The sequence below is a fragment of the Cryptotermes secundus genome, unplaced genomic scaffold (genome assembly GCF_002891405.2).
Source record: "Cryptotermes secundus unplaced genomic scaffold, Csec_1.0 scaffold31, whole genome shotgun sequence".
NCBI lineage: Eukaryota > Metazoa > Arthropoda > Insecta > Blattodea > Kalotermitidae > Cryptotermes > Cryptotermes secundus.
Window position 1 is genome coordinate 2,868,387 of NW_019743147.1, and position 23,113 is coordinate 2,891,499.

Here is a 23,113-nt window from a genome sequence, read left to right on the forward strand (position 1 = left end):
TTCTGTTAGAGGTTGAGCCGACCCCAGTGCCATGGTGCTGCTGGAAGGATTAGGTTTATTGAAAAATATAGTGACCTCATCGGGAATCGAACCCGAGACTTTCCATCAGAAGAACCCCATTGTGCTTTCATTTGGCGAATTGAGGTTGCATTCCAAATTGGAACTGATTTTAATTGTGCATCCCCATAGACCCACCCCCACTCATCCCACAGCAGTTTCGTCTCCGGAAAAGACATTCCTGGACCTCACAAAACATCTGCCACCCGCGAGTTTCTCCCCAAGCTAATCTTGGGATCGTGACCCCACACCACAACACGTTCATGACTTTCACAAAAATGTCACAACTGGAGGGCGGGGGCGTAGAGGAAAAACTTGACGCATCGTTAAAATATGTCCTCACAGTTATTTGGCGAGGCGGAAGGCATTTGTACGGCAGGGAAAGGTTGGGAGGTCCTCATGTTCACCTCAATTTCTCATACTGTGGGAAGGGCACACCATTTTGTCTTAAGATAATTTCAAGTGACAAGAAAAATGGTGATAATTACGTAACTCTCCTGTATAAGACTGTATCTCATAATTACCATTTTCTGTAACTCTCTGAAACACGAAGGGAGGAAGACAACCGGAACTGCCTACCGCCTGGTTTCAATTGTCAGTACAATTGACATGAAGCTTCGATACTGGGTCTAACAGTAATGTCTTCCCTTCGTTTATTATAAGCAGGAAGATTTTCGAAGCAAAGTTACTTCTAATTATTACTTAAATAGTTGCTTCCTCCCTCACAGAAAACACGAAGCGTCTCCGTTACAAAGGTCAATCGGTCAGTGAAGTTTTGGGTAATAATTGCTGTTTAGTCCGAGAACCGTATGAAACACATAAGCAGAATAATTGGACAAAATTAATTGCTTATTAACGTGAAAGGAGACAGTATATAATAATCGCCATCATGCTTTTAAGGGTTAAAGACACTTATTAGTTTTCTTGAGAAATTTGTAATTTGAAAGGTAGTAGATAAATTATTCCCTTTTTGGAAAGCTAAGGTTTATTACCGTATCCACAAAACCACTCCACTCTTTTCTATTCTCATCCACTTAAATTCAGTCCAAATTCTTGCACTTTCCATATTTGTCATGTATGTTAATATACTCCTTCCATGTACGTCGGCTTCTCCCGTGTGATCTTCTTCCAGGTGTCTTGACCATAATTTTGTGTTTATTTTCTGTTTTGTCATGCGTGCTACATGTCTCTCCTCTTCAGTCCTCCTTGAGTTAACCTAACTTCACTGTTGAGTGATAGAAACCATGCTTCGTCCTTTGCAGTTCCTCTTTTCAGATCTCGCCCCGGAGATCGCATATTCCATGTTACTTTTGGTCCCTTAAGAAAATATTCTAGATCTGATGAATGATTGGATTTATTAGCACTTCGTTTACAATCTCTCTTAATTATAATTAATACAGCGCTATCGCTGTTTTACTCACTTTACAGTTCACCGTTGAACACGCACTGGAGTTCTCAGTTTCCATTAGTCGTCTCCTGGCAACAGATCTCAACACAGAAACTAGCACTTAAAATGACTATGAAGTCTCCTTGTCATTTGTTGTTCAGTCACTCTGGAACTTCGGAACTCAACTGAAAACTATCATAAACTCCTCAAGCTTACGACTGACTCGTAACTTGTAACTGCCTTGAACGAATTCTGTCACTCTCTTATATAGCCGCGGAATGGACATGGACCTACATTAAACATATATCATGTGATCGCTATTTAGCTAGTCTTTTGGCGCGTCGGTCGGATCCACAGAAAACACGTCAGTCACGTGGTCTCTCTCCACTGTTGTGTGACGTCACCGCAGACACGGAAAACACAGCTTCCTCTATTGTTACTTGTTGGACCGTGTTTACAGAGCTGTTGCCTGACAACGCGTTGATCAAATCCGTTTTTCTCTTCTGTGGTGCTACAGCCCCAATTTGGGCCTAGGCCTACCTCCATGAAACTCTCCGTTTCACCTCGGTTTACTAGATCTTACACATGCGGTAGGACTCCTTGGGCGAGTGATCAGCTCTTCGCAAGGCCTCTACCTCTAGACAAACACAGAAAAACACACACAAACATCCATGCCCTGAGTGGATTCGAACCCACGATCCCGGCTTCCGAGCGAGCGAAGACAGTGCACGCCTTAGACCGCTCGGCTATCGTGACCGGCGATCAAATCCGTTACAATATTAAATATTCGTAGTCTGTCGAAACAAAATAAAGGGGATGAAGTTCCCGCATACATATGATAGCAAAATATATGTAACTAAATTCATGGAGCTGAGCCCTTATTGAGAAGGCGCCAATTGTGCAGCTACTCAAGAACTTTCCAGCATTTTATAGAAAATAATGTTCATTACCCTGTTCACAAGAGCCCTCCACTGGTCCCTATCCTGAGTCAGATTATATATATGCATTTTATTTTGTATTATCAAACAACGTATGAATTTAACTTTTTATCATATTATTTTTATTTAGAAATATTTATGCCACATATCATAGATACTGAAGCATGTAAATATAAACCTACGGAAAATTTGATCCATATTTCAATAAGACACCTAAAACAGATAATATGACAATTCAATAATAAAGTTTATAGTTTTGTACCACGTGATCATGACCTGTGAATTCGATACATTGAGTCTTTCTCAATAAAAACATCAGTCATCATTAAAAATTTGTCGACGGTTTCTAAAATAAATTTAATATTTTTTAGTTTACAAATAAATACAAGCTTTGAAGCTCTTCACACTATGTATGTTATTTGTAGTTATTGAATTATCACTGAATATACTAATAATAAAATTAATCATTCCAGTTCTGAAATAAATTTTTCTAAATTTCGAACCTCACGGAGTGCCACAAAACCAACCAGAACAGAGAACAGAGGTTTGTATTGGAGGCTCCTAATTAACTGGCGCCTAGTCCACTTTGGTATATAGGGTTCTGCTGACCCTGAGACGAGGTAATCTATCACCTTGCATGTCTTGTCCGCGACGTGTCTTGAGGTAACCCAAGCTTCACACAGACCAGAACCCCAAGGCGTTTTACTTCCCTGCACACACACCGCATCTTTCACTGAGATGTCTGACTGAATGGTCGGCCTAAGCCACGTATACACCGACAAGAAAACAAGAATACCACCGAATCTACTGCCAAGATTAATGTTATTAATATCATATATGTTTATTTTTACATTAGTGCACTGTTTTCCCCTTGTAAACTTATGAGATCACCTTGCTTTTATATGTGTGTCCTATAAATGTTGAACTAATTAACCAGATCTGAAGAAATTTGGCATGAACCTTATAAGATTTTATACAACCAAGTGCCCGTACTTTTAAATTTCCTACAATAATTAATAATGAGACCATGCAGAATATAAAAGCATACCACGATGGCTGAATCAGATCCCATTTATCGTCATGTTCCATGGTGATTGCTAATGAACTAGTGGAAGTAGGCGTGTGGCAGGTCAGTCTTATGTATTACATGATGAAAATGATCTACTTAGAGCATTCTGATATGTTGTGTGGTGGGATATAATTTTCTCATGAAATAATTCTTATTTATTGCGTAATGGAATATGTTTTCATGCTGAGATCATTCATATATCATGTATTGAAAAATGAACTCGTACTGAGACCAGTCTTATGTATCATTTAGTGAAACATGATCTTCTTTTGAGATCAGTCTTATATGTTATTTATTGAAACATGAGCTCCTACTGAGATCAGTCTTATGTATCGTTTATTGAAACATGATCTCGTACTTAGACCAGTTTTATGTATTATTTATTGAAACATGATCTCCTACTGAGATCAGTCTTGTGTATCCTGTATTGAAACGTGATCTCCTACTGAGATCAGTCTTGTGTATCCTGTATTGAAACATGATTTCCTACTGAGATCAGTGTTTGAGATCAGTCTTGTGTATCCTGTATTGAAACATGATCTCGTACTGAGACCAATTTTATGTATTATTATTGAAACATGATCTACTGAGACCAGTTTTATGTATTATTTATTCGTACTGAGACCAGTTTTATGTATTATTATTGAAACATGATCTCCTACTGAGATCAGTCTTGTGTATTACATGTTGGAATATGGTGTCCTACTGAGATCATCCTTATGTGTTAAGTGTTGAAATGTGATCCACTGAGGTCATTCTCATATGTTACACGTTGCATTATGATCTCTGAAGTATGCCACTATACTGTGCCGGTGTACCTATGGGCAGGTTTCAGTCTGATGTGTAGTGCTGTCTCTCCTAGGACAGCAGCAGCAATTCCACGCTTTCGCCTTTGGGCAGCGCCCCTTCCTTTCGGGACACTTCGGCAGCCCGCTGGACCCCCTGCAGAGAACAGATCCGCTATCAGGGTCACTCGGCTTCAGGATGCCTGCCATGTCCAACTGCCAGAGTAAGTACTGACGGATATATCCGTACATAACTCTCAAAACTCTTGTTCTTTCTTAATTTCAATTTTTAATTTTAATTACGTCGGGCACTGATTGGCCTGTTGTACCAGCCCCGGATGGTAGATGAGTATGGAGCATTTGGTGGAATGAGAATTGGCAGGGGAAACAGAAGTACTCTGAAGGAACCTGTCACAGTAAACTCTGTCCATTACAAATGCTGGCCGCCGCAGTTGGAAGCCGACGACTAACCGCCTGAGTTATGTCACGGCCCTCGGATGTCTAAAGAACGGAGAGTATTACAATGGTTAGTTGCAGTGTGTATCAACACGAGGTTTGTGAACAAAAGTCTATAGCCGAGGGATTAGTGTCCTGCGAGAAATATGAAAGGGAACTTCAGAATCGAAGCTTCTGTTCAACAAGAAGGAGCATCGTAACTTGTATTTCTTTACCGAATAATACTTATGATTATAGCTACAAATTCAAGGAGTATGAGATAAGGGGAATTTGAGATGCAATGGGGGAAACCTAACGAGAAGCAATAAATTAATTACTGAAGCATAGATGGGAGGATAATATTAAAATCGATTTAAAACAAATTGTGTATGAGGATATGGTCAGCTATCATATGACTGAGATAAAGAAGGCAAAGTTGTCCCTGTGCTTAACTAATTAAGCACTATACCATGAAGGAGTATGGGGAGTGAATATATAGACCCAAATTTTCTTGACCTCGGCACTAGCTGGAGGTGAGTGGTCAGTTTCACGCCCCGGCAGCTTTACCCCCGGGGAAAGAGCCTCTGGTACTCATTGAATAGGAGGCTGGATGGACCCCAGAGCCTGTCTGGACGACGTGCAGAACAGAAAATTCTTAATCCTACCGGGACTCGAACTCCGACGCCTTGGTTGTCCAGCCAGTAGCAAGCCGCTATACCGACTGCGCTATCCCGGCTCACTTATATGAGTGAGGACAGGAAAAAAAATTGTGGGATTTTGTGAAAACAGTAATGAAACATGAGGTTCCGTACAGTGTGGGGAGTTCCTTCGTCAGCTGAACGATTATTTCCGTCAAGACGTTCCTAATTCCGTGGAGTTAGATTCATTCATTATTGGAGGGGGTGGGTTTCCCCATGCACCGCGACCAGTTGTTGATCTATTGTACGTCCCCCTTTGATATTCTACCAGTCGCCATAACCTTCCGGTACTGGTGCTCGCTATCATCCCCGTTCAGCCAGCGAGTTCGGCCCCTCTACTAGCAGTGGTACCCGTGGAGTTAGATTATTAATATCGAAATGTCTCTAGGTGCTTCTTATGTTATCTAAGTTTAGGGCTCCTGACGGTGGGGGCAATAAGGATTACACTTTCCTGAGATGTAACAGCCGACCACACTACACGTGACGCGCGCAAGAAAACAAAAATTTTTATTTTATGACTAGTTTGAGCTACTGCAAGACTGCGGTGAGTGTTCAAATTATTGTAGTTTTGCTTGTGACATCGTGTTTTCTTGTAGTTTGATACAAACTTTCTGGAGAAACTTGTAGTCTTCATATTCACAGTCGAAGTTACCGCATTCAGTACTATTCTGCCCTTATGCCCTAGCATAATTTTCATCTGAATAACATCTATCCTGAAGATAGAGACTGCATTTTCCTCCGAAATATTACTACCCACCTACAAGACTATACGGTGTAACAACACAGAAGATCGGAATCTTGATGCCTATATCTGTTTCACTTTAATTTGTACCGTCGCAATGTAAGGTAAAAGTAATGTCCCTGTGCTACGCCATAAAGGCGTATGTTTAATTGGAAGTAGAGATCCACATTTTCTTGACCTCGACACTAGCTGGAGGTGAGCGGTCAGCTTCACGACCCGGCCGCTTTACTCCCGGGAAAGAGCCCCCGGTACCCATTGTATAGGAGGTTGGGTGGAACCCAGAGCCGGTGTGAACAACATGGAGAAGTAAATGAACTTGACCCTACCGGGACTCGAACTCCGACCTCTCGGTCGTTCAGCCCGTAGCTAGTCCACACACTTATCACTTTACCACCTTAAACAGATCACCCTGTATCTACTGAACAGGAGGTTAGGTGGGACCCAGAACGGATCTAGACACCGGCGAAGAGAAGAATATCCTGCCCGTAGGGACTCCAATCCTGCAGCCCTTAGCCAACCCCTGTGCTAGCAGTGCATAGCCCTATGTCCTTTTTTCCTGGAAATGAAGTACATAATGGTGAAGTGACCTGGTTCCAAGAGACCAGTGGCAAGTCCTTTCTTCCTAACTCAATCACCACAGCTTATTACCAACTTCCGGACCGACATCCTCGTATTTCTCTAACGTTTCTTGTGGATGACTCTGGGTAAACTCGAATGGTTTCGTCAAGTTCCACTGATACATAAGGACTCGGAATTGCTCAGTCGGTAGAGCGACGGGCTGGACAGCCTGAATTCTATTCCCGACAAGTACAAGAAATTTGTTTGCTCTCCATAGCGTTCAGACCGGTTCGGGAGCCAGACCTGCATCCATTTTCAGCTGCGGCCACTTCTGCCCTTTTGTACCAGCCACAGATGATAGGTGAGGGTGATTGTGGAGCAATTGGTGGAATGAAGTTTGGCTGGGGAAACCGAAGAACTCAGAGAAAACCTGCCCAAGCGCCACTTTGTCCACCCCAAATCCCACTTGACCAGACCCGGGATCGAAGCCGGGCCGCCGCGGTGGGAAGCCAGCGACTAACCGCTTGAGCTATGGCGCGGCCATAAGAGTTTACTGCTTAACTTGTATATATCAGTTGCGCGACTAACATGTATAATTTTCAAGGAATACATCCTGTTGTGTTGAGCTATCCCTGTAACAGGCTATGAAGGCCCATAGGGTTGTGAGACGTCGAGACTCCCACATTTTCTCTAGACAATTGGCTCACAAATGGCGATAAGTTTGTCAGCCTTAAGCGCCGGCCACCCTTTACCCCCCGGCAAGATTCCTGGTGCTTATTTCTGTTAGAGGTTGCGTTGACCCCAGGGCCATAGTGCAGCTGGAAGGATTAGGCGAATTGAAAAATCCACCTCCTTATGTGTTATTATATAAAATTACATTTACAGTTTTTCCTATCTCAACACTACAGCCATCATTGTGAAGTGTGAATGAATTTTTGATGGTTATTATGTTGAGACAGAAATAATTTTAATATAATTTTATAGAATAACATGACAGGATGCTTTCCTTGAAGATTATAAAATTTCGGGTTACCATAGAAACCACTTTTTATCGTTAACACGTTTCAGTAACATCAGTTATATAGTATTCAATGAGTAAAAGCTTGTTTCAGTGTGTCATGTCTATTCTGCGAATATTGAAAATATTTTGATGTGGTTATACGAAGTGTAGTGTACTATATAAATGAGATAGTTTATTATTTGTGAGTGTTATTCATGTGAGATGGCATTAAAAGTCGGCCTCGACTCGTCTGTCAACAACATATGGAAACAAATACGGAGGAAAATGATATAAATTATTAGTACGATAGGTTATATACCGAATTATGAGATTTTCTGTTCAATTCTTAACGGACGATACACTATCCTCCTACAATTGGCCACTTCGTTACGAAGTTACTCGGTTTCTCAGTCAGTTAAGCAGATGTATAGGTAAAGATGGAAGGGGATAATCAGAGATGCTTTGAAGAAAGTTCCCATGACTTGTTGAACGTCGTTAGCATTGCCCTATGGGCGCCTTCTGCAATTAGGCGTCGTTCCACAGTATTTGCCCCGGGCAATGTAGCGCCGAGGGCGATAGTAATGAAGGCGCCTTGGAGGGCCATCCAGGCAGCGGGAGACTCGAGTGGCATCCGCTAACACAGTCTGAGGTGCCGGGCCTATCAGGTCGACGACTGCCACTCAGCAACTTGAGAACTAATAAACCAAGTGCATTGAAACAGCACGCAGATTCTGTTACGAAAGCGGCAGCCCATCTTCAGCGTCTTTCAGCGTCTATCCTCGTGGGTCATTTGCTGAAATGCAGATTGGTTAGCGGCCTAATAGTAATGTCTTCTGAGATGTGACTCCATATCGTCTGGTAGTCTACAGACTTTACGATGGAACTTGGGAACTTACCGCTTCTAACCTGACTTTCGAAGATGCAAGACGTCAGCAAGAAACAAACAAATTTAACTCCTTGTCTGAAGGTGGAGGCAGTATATCCCTTCGAAATATCCGTAAACTTCTGCCATATCGCACGGGGTCACATCACAGAATATAGTGTTATTCATGGTTACGACTGTGAGAACCTGAAATCAGATTTAAAAGTTGCATATCATCGTATCATCGTCTGAAATGATGATAATGTATGGTGAAATGTAAAGTACGGGGGAGTGGCCTGTCCCAAATACTTTTTTTTTTTCTATTTCGCTTAGTGGCGGGTGGAGTCCAACTGGTTCTACTCGGCACGGCGGCCCCTGATTGGCCTATTGTAGCCTGCCCCGGATGATTATGATGATGAAAGATTTGGTGGAATGAAGATTGGCAGGGGAAACCGAAATACTCGGAGAAAACCCACCCCAGCGCCACTTTGTCCACCACAAATCCCACTTGACCAGACCCGGGATCGAACCCGGGCCGCCGCAGTGGGAAGCCAGCGACTAACCACTACCAAATACTTACTTCCGTTCAGCACTTTAATGACAGATTCGTCTCCTGTGACTATCAGTTGATGTTAGTAATTACACTTCAGTACGCTAGATGGCAACTTCCAACAGTTATTGAGATATGTGTTTACGTGTACTACAGCAGTGAGTACCACGAGTTCGATCCTATTGGATGTGACGTCACTTAGTTGCTTGTTACGTATTTATCTTGGTACGCGCTGAAAATTATTTATATTTGAGCTCAGATTTTTGCCTGCTTCTATTGGTTTCTTTTTTGACTTTCTATTTCTTTCATGAATATGGAGATATGTTACCCCGAAACGTCGGTCACTACCCAAAATTCACGGCATCACAACACCGAAGAGCACACTTTTTACGAAATGAAAGCGTAGCGTAACAATTTTGGCTCTTAATTTATTTCGAACAACATAAGACTTACTGAAAATACTCGTACGTAGCGAGGAAAAGATGTCTGATTCTATCCTCTCTCCAGTTTCTGTTTCGAGATTTCTTTTCGCTGCGATAAATACTTAGAGATTTCGGCTCGGGTTAATGTATGGAGGCAGAAACGCTTTAATTGTCCGCATCTGTTGCCCCATTTTAGTCGAAACTGAAATAGGCGGACAGATTTTAATTATTTTAGATCTGTGGTTTTTACAGCTGTGACTATGAGGAATGTTTTCTTCTGGGATGTGACGCCGTGCAGAACTTGTGTGGCCACCGAAACTTTCTAATATCGAATATCATGAATATATCTACAACAATTCCCGAGGTCTTTTAAGAGAAGAGGCGGACAGATAGGTCGATTTTAATAGGTGTTCCGTACAGATGCGAGCTGGTCTAAATTGACAAAACTGTTGTTTCGCACACGCGCGCACGCACAGATACACACACACACATCGACTCTCTATAGTCTCGATACTAACAGTGTCGATAGGAAAGCAATTTAGAAGACACATATGTGTATATTATATATGTTTCATATTGACTTAGGTGGAAGGGAAATTTGTCTTAGAGAATTACTGGATTTTGGACCTTTTCCATCTTCCGGTATTCTAGATAATAGAAAATACGACGTATCGGAAACTGGATCTGTTTCTGTACTTAGGTATGGGGGAAAGACACATACTCAGTTGGGCCCCTTAGAAAGAGACAATCACAATCACTGGACAACCCTTGTCAGATTTACATAGCTATTTAACCACCCGAGGCCAGCCTAATTTGTCGGGAGATAACAAATATATACAATAAAAATTGTGATAGAGCACGCTCATGCGTGGAACTAGAATAGAAAAGGACGTAGAAATTTGTGCTACAAACCTAGCCAACGAAACCAAATGTATGAGAAGCAATGCAAAGAAATTGGGACAATATTCTTGAAGACATGTAGTATCTAACACTAGCGCCATCTGTGGGTATAGTCTGAACACTGTGTGTTATCCACTATTGTCAGAATCCTTTAGAATCTACTGGTCTTAGAGAAGTTCGGTGTTTGAGGGTACGGATTGCATCACCGTAGTATCAGCTGGAGTGCTTTTGTGGACATGGAAATTAACATTCTGGTTCTACATATATAAGGCAGGTAATCTCTTAACCAGCTGTACAGGATTTGCGGTTTTCATAATGGTGAGTACGAAGTTTTCTGTCTTCTAGGGTATAACGCTGTGAAATCAGTTGAAAGTCAACTGGCGTTTCGGAGGGCTCTACCACCTGCGTTCACTCTGGTTTCTTGTGTGGCTTATTTTTGGACACTGAAGTTGAGGCGATATGTTATTCCGAAACGTCCACTGACTTTCAAATAATTATGCAGTATTATATCTCAGAGGACATAACTTTTCTCAGCCAGCTGATTGGATACTAGTTTCTTAAGAAGGAACTGATTTCACGGAGCCATTGCATTTGAAAGCTGGAGAGCGTGTATTAACCGTTGACTCCATAGCCAGAAGCCATACCAGAATTTGTTTTCCTCCAGTTTCATCATGAAATAGTTCACACAAACCTAATTTCGTCGTTATTAGAGACTGTTCGCGTAACTAAGGGATAAAACACCCCAAAATACGTACAATAGGTCCAGAATTAAATTCTTTTCTATTTTAGAGTCTGTACGTCTGACCCTTCCGCCGTCAGCAAGGTTCAAGCTAACCGGTCTGGGTCGAAGACAGACAGGCAGGCGGAGAGAGTAGCTGCAACGGGGAACAGAAATCGTTGCTCTCAGCAGCTTCTAAGCGGATAAATGAATAGGTTTCCCCTCAGGCGACCCAAAAATTAATTAATAATCAGAATCCGGCCTCAGTAGTCTTCCAACCAGCGGCTGGGCAGAGAGACCAGGACATTAATAAAAGCAGGCAGCAGGAAATTAGCACAAGGGGTAGTAGAGTCAAGGGGTAGGAGGGGAATCGAAGCAAGCTGCTGACATGCTCAAGCTATGGACCATCACAGGCTAAATATTTCATCCGACAACCCGTCTTTCAATAAAGGAAAACTGGTACTCTGAATTTTTATGAATTAAAAAAATCTTCTTTAATTAATTGTTTCCTTGCAGTTTTCTGTCTACGGTACCATTTAGTTAGGAATTATAATAGCCGATATTTATGGCTAACAGTATCCTCAAAGAAAGCTTGAACCTAACTTCCTGATATAGGAATCTCCTTGAAACGTTATTTTCCAGTTAGGTAGTCCTTTGCCTTTACGAAATTCGAAGATCAGAAAAGTTCGTCACTGGAACCTATTCTGATCCACTTGAACACAATCAATACATTCACACATATATTCTAAATTCCGTTTTAATATTATTCTTTCAATATATCGGTGTCCAAATTAATTTCCTCCGTGACATTCTTGCACCCCCAATTCTGCATGTGTTACTCCTGGTCAACATGTTTGTCTCGGTCCTATTCTGTTTCTTAATTTAATCAGTCTAAGGTAAAGTTTATGGTTTCCTTGCCAGCTGTCTTAAAGTATAATGATCAAAATATGCAAAACCAGATGTTCTCTGTGCCGATCATAGTGGCCGCTCGTTCTAATGTATGAAATGTCGTCGCCCGCCCGAACACTGGGATCGTGGTTTCGAATCCCCCTTAAGACATGAATGTCAGCGTTTATTCTGTTTTTGTGTTGTCCTGCGTAGGCAGACGCCTTGCGTTGGGCTAATCTCCCATCATAGGAGTCCTACCGACTGTCTAAGTTAAGAAACTGAAGTGAAACGAAGCGTGTCACAAGTGTTTTATGATGCAAGTGGGAACAGCAGCAATAGATAGGTAGATAGATAGATAGTCTGTGGTTTTCCATGGATGTGAAGCTTGGTCTTCGATATTAATGGAAGAAAATAGATTGAGAGTGGTTTGAGAACAAGGTGCTGAGGAGAATATCTGGACCTAGGAGGAATGTAGTGATTAGAAGATGGATGAACTGCTTAATGAGAAGTTTCATAAGTTGTACTTCTCGCCAAATATTAATGATCAAATCAAAGCGGACGAGACGGTCAGAACACGGGACGCGTGGGACTCAAGAGACGTACCACGTATATAGCGAGTTCTGGTAGAATATCTGAAGGAAATATATCACTAGGAATACCTAGATGTATATCTGAAGATATTTCTTTTTTCCAGAAATAACATTGGTTGTTATGAAATGGATTCATCTGGCTCAGAATATAGGTCTAATGGAATGAACCTTCATGTTCCATAAAATACTGGGAATTTCTTGAGTAGCCGATCAACTGTTAACGTAAATATAAACTTGTCCATGTTCGTAATTAATTAAGCAGCAAGCCATGAAAATGTAAATGCGATTAAACGTATATCTCCAGCATTTTTGGCCTCGGCACTAGACTGAGGCGAGTGACCAGCTTCACGCCCCTGCAGCTTTATCCCCGGGAAATAGTCTCCTTTGTCCATTGGCTAGGCAATTGGCAACCGCCGTCAAGCCCGTAACACGTCGCTATGCCAACTGAGATGTCCCAGTTGAAGAAAGAATGAATTTCATGGAATTAATTGTAGTCGAATATTATAAGTCATAGCTACAAGACACAACGTAAAAATATAGTTTCATTGAAGTGAAACTATAAATTAAATTATGGAAATGCTGGTGGTTCTGCCCCCTTGCCTTAATTCATGTTACACTCCCGCTATGAATTTTTGAGATATATGAGTTTGATGATATGTGTGGGTATGGGTGCTCCTTTAGTATTTACATTTAATATTTACATGTTGGAGGACCCTTTATTAGACTGGGCATGTCGGAACGGTTGCAAGCTTGCTAATCAAAGCTCAAGTAAACACGGGGGCTGGCACAGCAGTGCACTTCATAAAAAATAGCCTGGACCACCCTCTCGACCCCCCTCGCCCCCCCTCCCACTGTAAACAGGGTCTTGTGTTTGTGGCTAACTCGCTTTGATGTCAGCAACATCGCTACTCTGTACCTACTGCATACACATGCCCTCTGTGACTTCACTCAGGTTCCAAGAGACACTGTGCGCAGAATCATTACAGCCCACACAAATACAGTGGAACCTAGAACCTGGAACACAATCCCTTCCAGGAGACGGTTCGACTTTCGAGTTAAATTGCTCCATTTTAAGTAATGTAAATTGAATTACCCCGTTCCAGATCCTCAGAATTTACCTAATATAAAAAATTTAACTGCCCATCTCAAAATATATTGGTAAGGTAAAATAAAGTTATCCCTGTAGCAGGCCGTGGAGACCCATAGGGTTGTGAGACGACTAGGTTCCCACATTTTCTAGACAATCGGCGTACAGGTGGCGGTGAGGTCAGTCTTACGCGCCGGCCGCCCTTTACCCCCCCCCGGAATATTCCTAATACTCATTTCTCTTAGAGACTGAGTCGACTCCAGGGCCATAGTTCGCCTGGGCGGATTAGGTAAATTGAAAAAATCCAATTACGTCATCAGGATTCGATCCCGCGACCTTCCGGCTTGTAGCATAGTGCCTCAACCAACTACTCTACCGCATGCTTCCATCATATTGGTGATCATATTGGTAAATAATGATAAACCAAATATATATTTAATTTAAATAATTTAATGTTTTTATATATGATAGTACATATTTAAAATATTGTATGATAGCCAATCAATAATAACAGTATGAGCGATATTACTTTTCTCTGGGAGGTGAAATGCCCATCTCTCGTCTGGAATCCCTTAGTTGAGTATTGTGGTTCATCAACATTACCGCCACTTGATTTTTATTTGGAGAGAAACCTGTCTAATGCTCTTTGTGTTTGTCTATTTTTTTTTCTGAAACGTTGGATTACATTGCGACTAAACAGGTTAATACTGCCGTTCACAACTGCGATATTGGGGCGCCACTTCTCTACATGGCTTGACGACCACGTGACGATCATGTGTTTCTTTGTTCGCTTTTCGAGTTTTTGTTCGTGTTTCAAAACCGGATTTTCCTAAATATTTTTTGAGTTTCAAGTTTTTTGAACATCAAACCTTTCGAGGTTTTAGTTACACGATAAAAAAACTGCATACCAATGCCCTTTTTCGAATATCAAACCTTTCGAGGTTTTAGTTAGACTGTAACAAAACTGCATACCAATGCCCTTTTTCGAACATCAAACCTTTTGAGGTTTTGGTTACACTATAACAAAACTGCATACCAATGCCCTTTTTCGAACATCAAACCTTTTGAGGTTTTGGTTACACTATAACAAAACTGCATACCAATGCCCTTTTTCGAACATCAAACCTTTCGAGGTTTTAGTTATACTATAACAAAACTGCATACCAATGCCCTTTTTCGAACATCAAACCTTTCGAGGTTTTAGTTATACTATAACAAAACTGCATACCAATGCCCTTTTTCGAATATCAAACCTTTCGAGGTTTTAGTTAGACTGTAACAAAACTGCATACCAATGCCCTCTCCGTGTGACTTCTTTCAGGTCCAGGAAAGAGTGAGCGCAGAATTCAGAGCGCCGGGAATTAGAGCCCACCCAAACATTGAATAATACAATGCTCATACACTGTGTGACATAATCATGTTTCATAAGTATATTCTCTTTGAGACTTGGCTAATGTTCCAAGGGACAAGCATAATGAGTCCTGAGCATTAGAATTTGACCTGACGTTGAGCAACATATGAGTCTCATCTTGTGTGCTAATATTTAGTCACTCTTCATGAACAAGTTTTCTGCGTGAGTTTGCTTAGGTTCCACAGGACAGCAAGTATAACCTACAGAACACCGGGCATTAGAATCTGTCCAAAGGCTGAGGAACTTTTTATTTACATATTTCGCTTAAATTATATTAATACGCAATATGCGTGTATATTGTTTCACATAGCTCTTAGAGGGCAGTGAGCTTTGCATTATGAGCCTAGTCATATTTCGACTTCTATGCTAAGCCACTTACTCTTATCACATTAGATATGGTCCTTTAATGGACACATTTTTATTCGGTAATTCTACATTGTCTCGAAAAATCAGTAAACATAATCATGCAAGAGGCACCCTAAAACATAAGAACGAAGTTGTAATGGCAACCAGTTTCTCGCTGGATATCGTCTTTCATAGACGGATGAGCAACTAATAGCGGTTGCTGGTGTGGGTAAACGTATCCCTTACATTTCCTCTCATTATTCAATTCAATTCAATTCAATTCAATTCAATTCAATTCAATTCAATTCGTGTTTACTTACATGCAAACTTAACAGCACAGAGGCCAGTTACAACGCTAGCACGAATAGAGAAATACACAAAAATAATAAAAAAAAATACAAAAATGATGGTCTCTATTAATTACACAGCATAAATAAAGATACAGAAGTAGATCTATCCATGACGTAGTTTAGGACAGAAAGGAAGTAAAGGCAAAATTAAAATTGTCCCTGTGCCATGAAGACGTATGGGGAGTGGAGGTTCCACTATTCTTAACCTGGGCACTAGATGGAGATGAGTGGTCAGTTTCACGCCGCTGTCAATTTAACTCGGGGAGACAAACCCCGGTACCCATTGGATACGAGGCTGGGTCAGCCCCAGGGCCATCTGGACGTTATGGAGAAGAGATATTGGCGCCTGTCGGGTATATTACTGCTACTCCTCGTTCTTCCAGCCCATACCCCAGTCGCTATACCGACTGAGCTATCCCCTTCTAGCATGTCTCAACCTCCTGGAATTCACTAGCCCAAAACCAGTACGCGACATTATGTCACAAATTTCCTCTTTATGCGAAATCCATGAACGAATGTTGTGTGCAGCTCCGTTAATATTTACCTATATTAATCCTATAAAGCCCAGTGGTTACCATATGCACCATATACCACCTGCTTTAGAACAATAAAACTCTGTATTATGCTTAGAGTTTTTCGTGTTTCGTAAAAGGAGACTCTTTCCCTAAACACCATTAACCGGTTGGGTTTTGTAGTGGAGACGTAATGTGTTTCCTGTGAGGTACGAACTGAATTTATATATATATATATNTCCTGCGTGACTCGGAACCGAGATTCACAATGCTGGCGAGGACCAGCAGCAATTTAACACTAAGTCAGTAAGTCAGTGTTTTATGTAATTTCAGATGAAAAATTGGCGTAATCATCATCATCGCTAATGATTACAATCATTAGCAATCATTTCCTGCTTTAGCCTGATGCATCGCTTTTCTATTTTTACTTTTTATTTTGCATATTAGTTTTGAAATGTTCCCTATCCAAAAACGAAAGTGGAGCTGGTAATGAATGTGATGGTCACGCGCTAATGAGTGCGATTTGATGGCGGATATTGGCATGGGGATTACTTCCTCATTTCAGCTACGGCGGCAGGGCAAGCCGTGGCAGTGCGCGAACGCAAGAGACACGCAACCGAAGAGTCCAGTATCAAACCACGAAACAGATGTTTTGGGGCCAACCAAATAAAATCTCTGAACTTATATTATATTCCTATATTGGCTATTCTGTAGGATTACTTATGCGTTCTAGCCCAATTTTCTTATTCAAAAAAATGAAAATTTGCTTATGCCATCATCATACTATCTGTGTGTCTGTGTGTCCCCCCTCCATTAACATCTGAAAGCCTGAGCAAATCTATACGAAACGGCGTACTTCATAAATCCCGCCCGTCAGTCTTTGTGCCTATATGTGTATGCCCCTTTTGTTGCTAGGAAACAGCTAGGTAAAAACGTTATCGTAGCAACGAATGCACAAGCAACACTAGAAGAATTTTGGACGCGTCTTTTTCTATTCTCTCTGTATCCTATCAAAGGAAAGTATGCGAATAGTTCTTCCCAGAACCTATTGTTTTATGTACGGTTTTTAATAATGTAACTCAGATTTTATATCGTTGAATTAGAGAAGTATTAGTGAATAGAAAATTGGAAAGTATGCTCAAAGAAGCGGTCATGGTTTAATTTTTCTGGAGAGCCTGAGAAACTCCGCGAAGCAGTTCATCCAGGGTAGTCATTGTCCCTTTAGAAATTCTACCCGGACACGGTACTGATCTGTTTGCTTGAGCAAATTGACTTGCTTCTGTGCTTTGTTATTCGCAACCTTGAGTTATAAATACCGTGAATAATAACGTTCAAAGTCTTTTACAGATAAGTAAAAACGTGGTCTTTTTTTCAATGGCTCTACCAGCCCATGCAGGACCCAGGCCTCTTATTCAGCTCCGTAATCATTTCTCACAGACGGTAAGACTCCTTGGACGGGTGATCAGCCCATTGCAAGGCCTCTACCTAAACATAGGACAACACAAACTCAGAATAAACGCATACACACACCAAACATCCATGCCTTGAGTGGGATTCGACCCCACGATCCCAGCGTTCGAGCTAACGAAGACAGTTCATGCCTTAGACCGCGCGGCTACTGTGACTGGCAAAAGACTTGCTCTACGATTAGATACAGCTGAATGACACGAAGATATTTTTACGTTGGTTTATTGTTTGATGTATTCTTCGACCCTGAAGATGGAGGGATTATATTCTTCTGAAACCTCGGTTGAATTTCAACGGACTACACGGCATTATATCCCAGAAGATAGAATTCGACATCTGACTGTGTGTATATATATATATATATACTGAATAGTTTAAAAAATAATAATTTTCAATACTTGATATCATCATCAACAAATATAAGTTACGTTATTTTTTTTCTGATATATTCAGTGACGCTGCCAGTTCACCAAGTTATATACCGAAGAATGGTCTAATGACTTTTGAGCAGTGAATTGGAAAGGATTTGAGAGAAGTAGTTGAGCGGGATTTTAAAATCTAAATGCTCATGAAAGTATTTGAAAAAAGACAAATACAATAACTTGAAATTTACGATATTATATGCATGGGCTTAGAATGGGCTGCTGAATTTTTAAGAAAAAAACAGAAATTTTAAAAATGAATAACACACAAAAAATATAAATAAGAAAGATTCAAATTATTTCAGCAAATTATTCTGAATATTGTAATGAGACCAGTAAAATAAAGAAGTATTAACCGGCTTGAATATAACATTAGATCTCATGTTCTCACAGCGGTGACTATGTTATAACGCCGTGCAGTCCCATGGAGGTGGCAGGAACGTGGCCCTCATCTTCAGGACCGAAGTGTAAGCCAAGCAAGGAACCAGCATGAAGCAGGTCGCATGTTCCCTGATCCTTGTTGCTAATTTTCGCCTGACCACACGGCGTAAGATTCCGGAAGATGGATCCCTTCGGCTTAAACAAGTCTGTAAGAAGATTTTCAGGCTCCCACCAACACTGATTTCTCTCCCTGGCAGCTCCCATGTTGAGAACTTAGTGCTCTTTATAGGCCACATTACGTTTCTAGGATATAGCTCCGATGGACTAAGAGAGACAAGGAGGGATGCAAAATTTTGATGGGGTAAACACCTTAGGATAAGTCCCCTCGGAAGTCTAGAGATAGATGGATATGTAATATTAAATAGAACTTAGGGGAGTACTGTATGAAGATGAAAGCGGAAGGAACTGGTTCAGGATCGTGTTCAGTGTCGGAATTTGGTTTTAGTTATGTATGAGCAGCGTAGTTGGTTGAGGCACTATGCTACAAGCCGGAAGGTCGAGGGTTCAAGTCCCGATGAGGCCACTGGATATTTTTCAGTTGACTTAATCCTTCCAAACCTGGGGTCGACTCAGCCTCTAACAGAAATGAGTACCAGGAATATTCTTGGGGGTAAAGGGCGGCCGACGCGCAGGGCTGACAACCTTGCCGCCATCTACGAGCCGATTGTCTAGAAAATGTGGTAACCTCAACATCTCACAACTCTATGGGCCTCAACGGCCTGTTACAGGGATACCTTTACTTTGCTTACTTTTTTTATAAACGAACACCAGTTTCTGTTACGAGAGAGTTAGATATATACATCGTATATAGGTAGATAGATAGACAGATAGACAGACAGATACATAGATAGTTAGCTACATAGATAGATAGATACATAGATAGGTAGATAGATAGATGTATACATACATAAATAGATGATACGTAGATAGATAGATGAGCAGAGACTGGTGTCACACATATCTATCTAGATAGGAACGTGTGGAGCTATATCTCCACGCCCCTTATCCGTGCATGAATTTATGCTTAAGCACAGGGACGACACAGTATTATTATTATTATTATTATTATTATTATTATTACTGAGATAATAAGGCGCACTAGATTGTTGTCTGTATCGAAGTGTGCTATTTTCTTGTTTCATCGCGTTACGCCCTGTCAGCACGATAGCAGAAAGCGGCCTGCTGGTGACTGTCATCATGCTGTAATAGTATAGCGTACACATGCGTGCGTGTGTGTGTGTTCCCTGGACTGGCACGCAATAACGCGCTTCGCTTTGACACACATATACGCAGTTCAAAAGAGCAGGCAGTTGACCCACAAAGACGGGAGCTGGCCTTTACAGGGTGCCGACGCGTGACAGTTCATCTCTCTATTACTGTGCATTGTGCCCCAGTAACTGACCAGAATGACGAGGCAACAGAGTTCCCCGGATTTGGAATTAAATTACTGCGTTCTTGAACTAACTATGTGGAGACTCAGGTAAGATGGCAGGTGATATTTGTGCTGTACGTCTCTACTTGTTCTTCTGAAAAATTTGATTACTATTTTGCCTGTAGGCCATTGTCTCGAGTTGTCTCTATCGCAATTTTTTCGAAAACTTGATCTCTTTACGTCATCATGTGTGAATGAGGAATGTTTTACTCATTTCGGGGCTCTAAAAAAAGTTATCTCGATCACTCCTCCACACCTGATAATGAAATTATACTTTTCCCGAGACGTTGTGCTTGCAAAAATGAAGAGGATGGGCGGTCCACAAAATATCTGTTGCAAAACACCACTATAAGGATTTTTCAGATTCTTGTGAATTTAGGCAGTGATGCATCTTCCATTCCAAATATAATGATTATATTCAACGTTACTTTGTCGTCAGACCCTCGTTTGAAGGAACCAATTACAATGCAATTCTAAGTTATTGTCGGGGTTTCCGTGGTCTGTCATTTTCAAACCGATAACAAGATAAAACCGACACGTTGAAGTCGTTTAGCAGACTGCAATATTGATTACGTAAAATAAAACTTTTTGAGTTATATTTTCATATTCCATCAACAGTTTTATTTAATTATTTTCGATTTGAAACCCATAGGCCACGAAACCCCCTACAGTAATTTAGAATCACTCTGTAGATATCTCGAATATGAATTATACTTTAAAGCGGTATGAACATTACATTTAGCTTCGTTCCCCTTTACCCTTCTTGTTATGAAAGTGAGGGACGATAAAGATAATTTATCTTTGTCATTAATCCTGCCTCCTCAAGTGCTACCGTCTTATCGTGAAGCGGAATTCTGCGCGCCCCAATGATACGGAGAGCTATGCTGGCGGGAGTATAAGCTCTTGGTAGGGCCGCCCATGCCAGACATGTCAAAGGGTAGCGGCCAGACGAGGTCTGGTCCTCCAGGTTGGGGGCTGGGCTTGGGGCTAACGATCCCACACCGGAAAAATGTACTGTTATGAAACCTCATGCAGGAGGTTAAGTCCCACAAAGATTTGTAGCGCCAGTACAGAAGAAGCTTAATTAAGCGTCACGTCATGAAGCCGTCTGAAGGAAGGAAGACTTTTTCTCTTTCTATAGCTCTACAGCCCTTTTGAATTTGGCCGTTTTTCAGTTTCCTAATCCTGTACATAGTCGGTAGGACTCCTTTGACGGGGGATCGGCTCGTCGCAAGGCCGCTACGTACACAAAGAATAACACAAACAAAGAATAAACGCACACAAACATCCATGTCGCGGTGGGATTTGAACCCACGACCCCGGTGTTAGAGGGTTCATGCCTCCTACTGCGCGGCCAATGTGATGGCCCCACCTTGGCACTAGATTGATGTAAACGGTCAACTTCACACTCTGTCCGTTTTTCCCCTAGGGAAAATTCTCCGTACTTATTGGATGGAAGAATGGGTGAGCCCCAGAGTCGATCTGGACACTGTATAGGGGAGAAATATTTCTTGCTTTTGCTGGGAATCGAAGTAGGATTTCTCGATCTTCTAGCCTGTGAAGANCCTGTGTGTTTGTGACTATACTGACTGATTCATTCGAGCTCCCCTAATGGATGTTATAACAATGTGAGCAGTGATTTGTATTATGGAGTCAGATTTACTGTTGTAACGTTTGCATGAGTAGTGATATTATTGCATTTTCGCCCTTCCCTGCTCTGAAGTATCAATCATCGAAGTAAGAAACACTTGAGCTGCTGCTCCTTGTACACCTGTCTTCGCGTGTGTTCCTCATATTACATTTCTACTAATTGCGAACCAATGAAACATATGTTAGACACTCTTTCCTCCTTGGACGTAGGCACTTTGCCTTGACGTGCAGTTGTTTGAGTTGCCTACACTAACGTGTTATAAACATGCATCTCTGAGGTAGGATCACGCATAGCACAAACCAAATATTCCTAAATGAGTATGTGTTAAGTTGGCACACTGTAAATCCGGTAGGGATATTTGTGTACATCTTCCATATGGAAAATCTGTAGTATCTAATTTGGACGGGAATAACTGTTCAAAGAAAGAATAATAAGGCGAAGGGGAGGATGAAAAGAGGAAGAAAGAGACAAATTAAGAAACACAGAAGAACTACATTAAGCAAACGGAATAATTCGAAAAAAAATGTCTCAATTTTAAGCGGATTTGCATAAAAGTTACTGGACTCCTATTTCATGGAGCACGCGGTGGCGTAGTTGGTTGATTCACTGTGCTACAAGCTGAAAGCTCCCGGGTTCGGTTCCTGATGAGGTCATTGGATTTTTCAATTGACCTAATCCTTCTAGCCGCACTATGGCCCTGGGGTTGACAGCCTCTAACAGAAATGAGCACCAGAAATCTTCCTGGTGGTAAAGCGTGGGCGGCATGGCGGGCAAGGCTCACAACCTTACTGCCATCTTTGAGCCGAATGTCTAACAAAATATGGGAGCCTCGACGTCTCACAACCCTATGGGCCTCTATGTCCTGTTACAGGGATAGCTTTGTCTTTTACCTTACTCCTATCCCATAATTTAGTATTATTAGGAAGGCGAAGAAAAGAATTAATAGGAGGAGAAGGAAACAAAACAAAGAGGAAAAGAGATTAAGAAAATCGCAGAACGAATGTATAACATTATTCTGTATTCTAAACACTTAGTACACACCTGCACTTCTAACCCGTAATTCAATATCGTTATGATTTCTAGGCGAACAAAACGAATGAAGGGAGGGAGATGAAAAGAAATAAATAAACACACGAAGATAGAAATAGACTAAGACGCTCAATACAAAAACACCAAAAATATTTCTGAATTTTAAAAAGATTGGTAAAAGATATATTGGACTTCCATTCCAAAATATAACATTGTTAATATTTAAAGGACACCCTTGCTGCAGAATCTTCTCTAGCCATTACTTCTGTCTGCTCTCTTCTGATTGAATTAATGACTAGATACACTAACTTGTAGGTTTTTGTGGAACCTGATATTGACCTCATCCTGTTAAGCAGCTTATTGGTCT

At 41.3% G+C, this 23,113-nt stretch overlaps 1 protein-coding gene across 2 annotated transcripts in view; it reads left to right on the top strand.

The window, feature by feature from the left end:
* The window catches only part of LOC111873710 (runt-related transcription factor 3), a 641,992-nt gene that overhangs the window by 599,072 nt on the left and 19,807 nt on the right, over positions 1–23,113 (top strand). The window contains exon 6 of one of the 2 annotated variants that reach the window (XM_033755183.1): positions 4,299–4,460. In XM_033755183.1, the coding sequence (XP_033611074.1) occupies positions 4,299–4,460 (162 nt within the window). The remainder of the gene's footprint in view (positions 1–4,298; positions 4,461–23,113) is intronic. The other variant, XM_033755182.1, reaches the window with a different exon arrangement.